We start from the raw sequence: 9,321 nt of genomic DNA on the forward strand, positions 1-9,321 counted from the left end.
GCCCAAGGCAGTCAGTCTAAAGGGAGAGCAGTCAGAGAGAGCCTGAGCAAGAAGGCCAGGTCTCTCCCCATACTTGTTCCCAAAAAGTAAGTTCCCCCAGTAGTGGGTCTGAACAGAAACACTCAAGAGCAAATCTCTCAATGCCTTCTCCTTATTTGGGGAAATAAAGCCTGAACACAGGATGCCCAGACAAGCTGATAAGCTGACAATGACTTCCTTAGTCCTAGCCCCTTCTCCTAGGCTAGGACGCCTAGAACTCAGGTTTTTAAAGGAAATGGCCAGTCACTACATATCACAAAATGTTTTTGTAGAGAAAAATCCTACAGACTGAAGGAAACTATTAGAGCACTTCATAGTGTAGCCACTAAAGAAAAATGTGGTATTATGTAGCTAAGTGAAAGCTAGTTGTTAGCCAAAAAGAAAAAAATGTTTTTTGTGTATGTTGACTGTAGTATTTCTCCTTCTAACAGTGGTGGACTAAATCTCTCCTCATAGCATAAGGATCTCCCAAGACCCCAAATAAATAGGCAAAAAAAAAAAAAAATCAGCATTTAAATCATTGCACACCTGCAGGACTGGGAAGGCTCACAGAACAAAAGGTAATCAGCCAGAAAGATCCATCCTGAGATGGACATTCACTGAGTTCACAAGAAGCTCACACTTGGCAATGCAGGTCCCACAGGAAGATCCCAGGAACCGTGTCCGCTAATATAGTTCCCAAGAAGAGTTATGAAATTTTGCATATGTTCTCTCCATCCTCCCCCCCATTCTTTAAACAGTTGGTACTATGAGGGTCACACTCTGTCACTAACGGGGCACAAGTCACTACATACTGTGATACACTATGCCCTCCATGTTTGATCCTCATTCTACAAGTACATGTCTGTTCACAGCTCTCCACCAGGCTCTCTCATGTTTCTAGCCATTCCCATTGTTTGAGCCTGTTTGCTAGCAGATTTCTCAGGAAAAGCAGGGTATCTGTGTCCCTGATAGTCTATAGTCGGTTTTTCTGGATATAAAATCTTTGGCTTAAGCCAAATGTGCTGGCAAACACCTGTAAATCCCAGCATTTGGGAGACTGAGGCAGGAGGATTACAAGTTCCAGGCCAGCCAGGGCTACACAGCAAATAAGGCCAGCCTGGCCTTACATGGTGGAACCCTGTCTCAAAAAAAATCTTTGGGTTATATTTTTTTCCTTAACTTACATGATTTTGTTCCATTTTCCTCTGGCAAATAGTGTTATTCAAAAATATTGATGTGTTTTCTTTCCCTCTCCTGTCAAGATCCACAAAGCATTTGTTTTCTTTTCCTTTATAATCCAGTTTACCAAGAACACATCTTCAGCACTGGCCACTCAGGTGGCAGTCTCAGCTTCATCATGAGGTTCAATACACACTCTTGAATCTTCCGTTTTGTGAACATTTTCTTAAATGTTCAGGTCCCCCTTTCAGGGATTCCTACCATTTCTATATTGGATCTTCTTTGCTCAACATTAATATCTGTCACTTTTTCTCAGTCTTACAGTCTATTTTTCATTTATTTTGATCAGAAAAAAAAATTCCTTTAAAAGGGATTTTTATGTTGTTTGTTCATCTTTTGTTCTAGTTCAATCTTCATTCCCAAAAGAATTTTATTTTCAATTCTTTCCTAAGTTCTGTCACCTCATTTCTGAGACTTTCCTATTTCCAATTTATGTTGTTCCTGTCTTGGGCACAATTTTAAGATGCCCTAGGTCATTTTAAAAGACATAATTACAGTTTTTATCCGTTTGTAGTGGCCTCTCTGGCGTGCTCTTGTTATCTATAGAGTTCTCTCCTATTTTTTTCTTATAATAACTTTGAGATTTGATATCAATAATTTCCTTTTAATTATTTTACATAAAATCAGTTTTCCTGTACCTTTCTTTTAGGCTGGTATCACATAGTGCTCAAAAACATGGCAGTTGTTTTTTGAGAGTTCTAAAACACACACACTTTTAAAATAACTTCATCTCTTTTATTTTGTTTAATATAGTTACTAGGAAGTTTGAAACTGGATATGTGGCTTGGATTATACTTCTATTGGATAGTGCTGGCCTAGAGTGTCGGACAGCTCCAGGGTTAAACCCAAGCTATAGCACTGATTGTCCACAGAAGAGGTAACTTTCCTAAGTGTTGATTTACTCATCAGTAAACTGGGAATCACAGTTACACCTACTTTATAATTAGGTATATGATTTCTAAGGTTGTCTGAAAAAGGAAATTAGATAGCTAGAGCATATAAAATATCCAGCACAAGAACTAGAGATAGTAGATGTCCACAAATGGGAGCTGTGCTTATTGCCATCTAGCATTTGGTGGGTCATTAGGAGGTGAGGGTTTCAGACCTGGCACTGTCAACACCCAGTTGTATGATCCATGTAAGAAAACGGACCCTTAGTTTCTCTGTCGGAAAACTGGCAGCTAGGACAGAGTACTTGCCTAGTGTGTTCAAGGCCCTGAGTTCAACCCCTACTGTAACAAGAAAAAAGAAGCCTGGCAGCTAACAACATGCCTCATCAAGTTGTTGGGAGAATTGAATCCCTTCAGTCAACATCTGCTATGAGCCAGGTGTATTTTAAGCACTGAAGAAAAAGCAATAGAGAAGTTAGTTCCTGTCCCAGCAGAAGAGATCTGCAACCAACTTAGTGTTCTATAACAGGATATTAGGTAGTAACAGGAGTCCTAATGAAAAGCAGAGAAGGGGAAGGGGAGAGAGACGTTTGCTATGTCAGTCAGGGCTGGTCCTCCCTGACACTGACATGTGAAAGTAGACTGAGCAACAACTGGACTGAAGGAACAGTGAGGCAGGAGGATGCTGGATAGTCTGAGGGAGAAATGTAGCCATTGCACAGGTGAAGAGCTAGAAGAAGGGGCAAGAGCAGGTATGGTCAGACCTGGGTGGTGACTTTGGGCCTCCGGGGGAGCTCTAAGTCTCACTCTAGTAGAGTGAGGAGGTACTACAGAGTTTTTAGCAGGTTGTAAAAGGACTCCTCAGACACACTGAATGCCCAGCACAGCCTGGCACAAAGTGAACTGGGGAGCTCATGATAGCACAGCAGCCAGTGGTGGTACTCTTGTGGGCATGAAGCCTCCATACCATGGTGGTCAGGGAAGAAGCAGGCATGGTGGGAAACATGTCCGCAGTTCTGGAGAGAAATTTGCCCTTGGACAGACAGTCACCCAGAGCCAATAGACTCCCTCTATCCACAAGCCCAAAGGAAGAAACCAAGTCAGGACAAAATGAGGAGCCAACTCTGCCCCACCTGAGAGATCATCCTCGTTCAGACCAGCAGCAACACACTGGCTGAAGACAAAACTATCTTTTACATTTATAATTTAAAATAATTGTCCAAATAATGTCATCTATCATTGTAATGGTTACTATAAAATATGACCATTATAAAATGGTTATTGTAAGAATATAGAAGGCGCAATTAAACAAAAAAGAAAAATTAAATTACAAATACCTGGAATCTATAACCAAAATCCACAGCAGATAACGTTTGGCTTACCTGGAATCTATAACCAAAATCCACAGCAGGTAACGTTTGGCTTATGGAACATATGAGCATCAAGTCTCGACCATATGCAGATGTGTGTGTGTTGTGTGTGTGCTCTAACCCTGGCATCACTCTCCATAACTGTGATAGAAAAGTGATCCTTTCACTCACTGCTCTTGTGCACTGCACACGCCTTCCAACATGGCTAATTCGACATCAACAGCATCCTGTTCACTCTACATGGCATGGAAAGGACCACCCTTTATCTAGCACTCCCTACTGTTGAGCACATAGGGTGTTTGCAAGCTGGACAGAAAACCCGGAGCAGTTCCTCCATCTGGCACCGTCACGCCCCCTAGCACATCTGTGTCACTCACGGCAAACTCCTCGGGAGTCACTCTCAAGACGTCAAAGACGACAGCATCATAGCTCTTGCTGGCATAGTCGCAGCTCTGGCCCTCCAGCGAGTCTGAGCTGCTGCTGCCCTGTGAGAAGGAAGACAGATGTATCGTCCGCAAGGAATCACTGCTCCCAAACCTCAGAACAGAGTGCAAGAGTGACAAAATCATACAATGAAAAATCATCTGGTATTCAGTGCTTTGTCTATTGCACACACCTGTCAGGCACTTTATATGCATGTTCTCACTTAATCTCATGAGTACTCATGTGCACACACCATCATCATTCCCATTGTACTCATAAGGAAGGAGAAGCAGTCCTACTTCTCAGTTGTTACTATCTCAGTTGTGAAAGTGAAAGCCAGAATGTGACCCTAGTTTCCCATCTGACTCCAAAACACAAACCTTTAATTGCTACCTCTTGACTGCTTCTGGCCAGCAGCATGGTGGTAGATAGACAGCTATAGCACAGGGCTGGAGCAGGGCTCAGTAGTGGCCACTTGCCTACATTGCACAAGGCTCTGGATTCCATCCCCAGTGCCCAAAAAAGGAAAAAGAACAAAGCCCTAGCTTAATTTTTCTCTTGGATATAATGTTCTGCCCTACTTGTCTCAGAAGGCCTGAGAAGTAACTGCTCAGCTTTGGAGACTGTGGCGAAAGTCATATTTGATGGAGACCCTCTTGAGAAGGACTCTGCATCCTGCCTGTGAAGAAAGGAAATCCCACGAAGAAGCAACCTGAAACTCCCCAAGTGTGGTTTATTTCACAAAAGCCCAAGGGTGTGGGGATCCCAGAATGCTGGGCACACCTTTTCTTTAATTTTACTTAATTTCATCAAACTCCACTTTTGGGAATCCATTAGGCTTACCACCCAAAACTGTGTCCTGTTGATAAATGGCTTTATTCGTTTCAACTCATAAAGTAGGAGTTTGTGGTTTCCGTTAGCCTCAACATCATGCAGTGTGGGTTAGGGATATGCTTTTATTAATTCCTCTTTACTTCACTCTTTCCAAAATGGCTAGATCTGGAAAAATGCTGCAATTCTACTGGAAACTAGAATGTTTTTAGGTCAGGGAGGGAAACCAATAGTAACAACTGGCAATGTGAGGTTAAGGAGAGGATCAGGAAGATAACCTGCTGGCTTTAGCAGGCCTGTGTCATAGAGAGGTTCCACAAAGGAGTCTGCTATACCTCAACTCCCAGATGGTCTTTTTTTTGAAACAGTACTGAAGGCTTGAACTCAGGGACTTATACTTGCTAAGCAGGTGCTCTACCACTTGAGTCATGCCTCCAAGCCCTTTTATCTTTAGTTATCACATAGGATCTTGTGTTTTCAATTGGGGCCAGACTCAGACTGCTGTAATCCTCCTACCTATGCCTCCCACACACTGAGATGACCAGTACACACTACCATTCCCAGTTTATTTGTTGAGATGGTGTCTTGCTAACTTTTCACCCAGGCTGACCTCAAACTGGGATCCTCCCTATCTCTGCCTCTGTAGGAGCTGGAATTACAGGTGCACAACATGGCACCCAGCCCTAAGCTAAATAAGCAGCAAACCACAGCAGTTAAGAGCTCTGGAGTCGGATGGGCCTAGATGAAAGGCCAGTTTCACACTGGTTGCTGGCAAACCTCAGGCAAGTGATTTCATTTTTCTGAGTCTCACATATCATCTGTAAAATGGCAATATTAACTCCATGTCCCAGGGTTGCAGCACAGGTTACTTAAATGAAGTTGAGAAGGACTTGGCAGAAACCTCCTCCCAGGGAGAAGCTGGCTAAAGGGGTCTGGAGAGGGCTTAGCATGGCTATTTCTAAAGTTCCACCAAAGAAAGGACATCCTCCCTGAGGAGAATCTGGGTCACAATAAAACTATAAAGTACTAATGCATCTGAGATTGGTAAACAATTCCATCTCCCAGTCCTATGTACAGACAAAGATCTAGAAGTCACTCTGCACCCTCTACCCGCTTCCAGGAAGCATCTGAGTCAGGCTGGCAGGACTGATCTCCAGGATGGTATGGCGTCATGGTTTGAGGCATGAGCTGGAGAATCAGAGAGGCCTGGCTTGAACCCACCCAACTGGCCAGCTGTGGCATCCAAAGATAGTGTCTTCACATCTCTGTACCTTAGGTTCCTCATCTATAAACTGGGCTGAAACTGTGGTACAAACCTGAGGGGGTTAGTGTGTGTGTGCAAAATGAGAGAAAGACTGGGAAACATGCAAAAAAGTGCCTGTATTATAGTGAGCTCTAAATTAAGCATGTGTATGAGCGTAAATGTGCCATTCAGTCACCAACATTTACTGAGAACTTCAATTATATGAGTATGCATCCATTCATTCATCATGTACTTACCATGTTCTGGATACACATATGTGTACACACAGCTGCCCCTCAGTATCCATGCAGGATTGGTTCCAGAGCTCTGTGAGGACACCAAACCTCCAGATGCTCAAGCCCCATGTATACAATGGCCTAGTACTTGCACATTTCCTATACGTGTCCTTTCATATACTTGGAATCATCTCTAGGTAACTTAGAATACCTAACACTTTACATGAATGCTATGTAAAACCGTTATTGTTTAGGCAATGACAAGAAAACATTTGTAATGTTCAATATATATGCAATTTTTTCCAAATATTTTCTATCATGCTTGGTGGATTCTGTGGATACAGAGGGCTGAATGTATATATAGTGTATATGTGACTACACACATGTATGTGTATATGCATACATATACACATTCACATGTATGAATACATATACACACACAGACCAGAGAAGTTTTTCTCTAGGTGGTCTGAAAATCATAGATAGAAACAGAAGTCTGATTCCTCTAACTAGCAAAGTCTGTTACTGGGATTTCAGGTTTCCCTGTAATTCCCATTGTCTCTGCTGCAAACACACACAGTCACACATGAGGACTTGTTGAATCAAAAGTTGCCTCAAACCTATTCACTGTTGCTGCTGATGGTGGTGGTGATCGTGACAATACAACTTTATGCTGGCCCCTCTGGGGAATTTTTTAAAAATACAAGTTTGATTTTACGACCAGTCACAGTGATCTCCTGGCTTGGGTATCCAAGACCATGTCAAGAGCCCAGCTTGATATGCACTGGACTGCAACATTGCCCAGCCAGTGTGTCACAGGCACTAGCGTTACACCCTAGACACAGATGCGCCGAGCCTCAGATGACACCCATCCTCCTGCATTTCAGTTCCATTACTGAGCTTGGAAAGCAAATCCCCAAGCCCCACTTAGGGGCCCTGGCCCAGGCCACTAAGACCACTAGTCCTCACAGCCATTTCCTACACAGCCAGTTGGAATGACTTCTGTCTGACTCCATTCCAGATTGTGTGGCTTGTTTATAGTCAGCAGTAGCTTTTCCTAGGAAAGGTCTGATTCCATCTTGCCACCAAAATGGAATGTGGCACTTGCCATGGCTGGACTGGACAGGCATTTGTTTCTCTTTGAAGAGAACGACTTCAGAAAACACACTGCTCCACAGAGCTGACCGCCTCCCAAATCTCACGCCTGGTGTGAACGAGGCCTTGGGCATGCTAAGAACGGTGGTATGCATGGCCCTCAGTCTCACTGCCATGGCTCCTCTGAAGCCCCTCCCACCCAGTGTCCCAGTCCCCTCGGCCTCAATACCTGTGGAGTGGCGGAGGTGACCAACACGCTAGCCATCAGACCATTCCTCTTGTACATAGTCTCCAGACCACAGGGAGCTTCAGGGCAGCCTCTACCAGTGACATAACCTGCCTGAGAAGTCCTGCAAGGCAAAGGGGCTCATCAAAACCAGGCTTCAAAACCAACTGACCCCACCGAGAAATAGCTATGCTGGACTCACGCAAGTAGATCATCCAGGAGGACACCTTAAAAGAAAGGTCATAAGCTGGTGGTCTTCGAACTAAATAAGATCCATAGATGTAGTGTATAGGGCTTGTACAGAGTTTAGTATTTCTTAAATTAATTACCAACATCTAAAAAATGGTAGATTTCACACAGAACTCTGTATCTCTGACTTGTCTGGCAACACTAGGTCCATATCCCTGCCTGGTCACTATCAACAGAGCTGAGTGGTGGCTGCCCCTTGTATTGCTTTCAGTCCCACCTGGCCTGTACAACCATTTTGGGACAGGCCTGAGTCCTCACTGGCACAAGGGTATGTGGTCTGTGTGAAAGCAAAGGTGGGGTGAAGAAGACAAGCCACCCATGCTCCCGTGGGCATCTCACTGGCCATCGTGAATAATCTGAATGACAGCTGATCCCACATAGTACTAACCATGCACTTGACATCCTCTAATTCATCTGAACCTCACCATCTTGAGGCAAGTCCTGCTATTACACCCATTTCCACATGGGGAAACTGAGGCACAGACAGGTAAGCCAGTCAAGTTCTAGTGCCTTTGCTCATGCTGTCCCATCACTGCATTATCATTCAAGACCCACTCCTAGGTACTTCTGGTTTCCATGCCTGGACCGCCCAATGCAGAAAGAGGTTCTCCCACACCACATGCACACACCTGCAGAGAACATGTCATGTCACAGAACTCAGAGAACACCACCTAAAACTTTTTAGCAGGAAAGTGGTCAGGAGAGAAAGGAGGATGGGGAAAAGGGCATAAGTTGGAAGCCAATTACAATTCGGAGGTCCTCTGAGCTAAGGTGGCAGTAGTAAAATTAGAGGAGACAGACTTGAGAGATTCCACAGACACTGCTGTAGGGAAAGCAAGAAGAACTGGATGAGGATGAGGTGGCTGTGGAGCCAGAAAGATGTTGTATCCTTCACTGGGGAAGGAGTAGATTTGTAGGGACAGAGGATGAACTTGACTTGGGACATGCTGAATCTAGTCCTGGAGGGCAAGACCTAGCCCAGAGGTCATTGGGAAAGACAGAAAGTGCCAGCTACCCTTGACTTGACCATTTCCCTCAGGCCCCTCAGCCCCACCACATAGTTGCAAGTGTCAGAGACTCAGAGTTCAGCAGCCAAAGCGATGCCAAGACTATCAGGCTCTTCCATGCACTTCTCTTGTGACTATTCTGAATGCCTGATAAGTTTCATAATTAAAAAAAGAAGAAAAAATACTGGTCAGGCAAAGAAGAAAAGCTGAACTAGAGAGGCCAAAATCCTCTTTCATGAGTAAGGAGGAAGAAGAGGCTGAGAGTGCACATTTCTTAATCATTTTCGTCCTAGGAAAGAAGCTGTGTTCCCTGTCACCAAGGACCATGAATCCATGGCTGGCCCAAGTTTAGAAATCAGCCACAAAAAAGACTCAAATACACATCTCACAAAAGAAAATGTATGAATGGCTAATAAGGAAGTACAAATACAAACCACAAAAACATACCACTTTATACCCACTAGGATGGCTAGAATTAAAACAACAAAACA

At 44.0% G+C, this 9,321-nt stretch overlaps 1 protein-coding gene across 7 annotated transcripts in view; it reads right to left on the reverse strand.

Annotated features, from left to right (window-relative positions):
- Positions 1-7,692, reverse strand: part of Ralgps1 (Ral GEF with PH domain and SH3 binding motif 1) — a 231,255-nt gene extending 223,563 nt beyond the window's left edge. For all 7 annotated transcript variants that reach the window (XM_074053171.1, XM_074053168.1, XM_074053169.1 and 4 more), the window contains exons 1-2: positions 7,578-7,692; positions 3,898-4,005 (exon numbers count right to left, since the gene is read on the reverse strand). In XM_074053171.1, coding sequence (XP_073909272.1) covers positions 3,898-4,005; positions 7,578-7,634 — 165 coding nt within the window. In that variant the 5' untranslated portion in view covers positions 7,635-7,692. The remainder of the gene's footprint in view (positions 1-3,897; positions 4,006-7,577) is intronic.
- Between the last annotated feature and the right edge of the window lie 1,629 nt (positions 7,693-9,321).

The sequence above is a fragment of the Castor canadensis genome, chromosome 13 (genome assembly GCF_047511655.1).
Source record: "Castor canadensis chromosome 13, mCasCan1.hap1v2, whole genome shotgun sequence".
In the NCBI taxonomy this organism is placed as follows: Eukaryota; Metazoa; Chordata; class Mammalia; order Rodentia; family Castoridae; genus Castor; species Castor canadensis.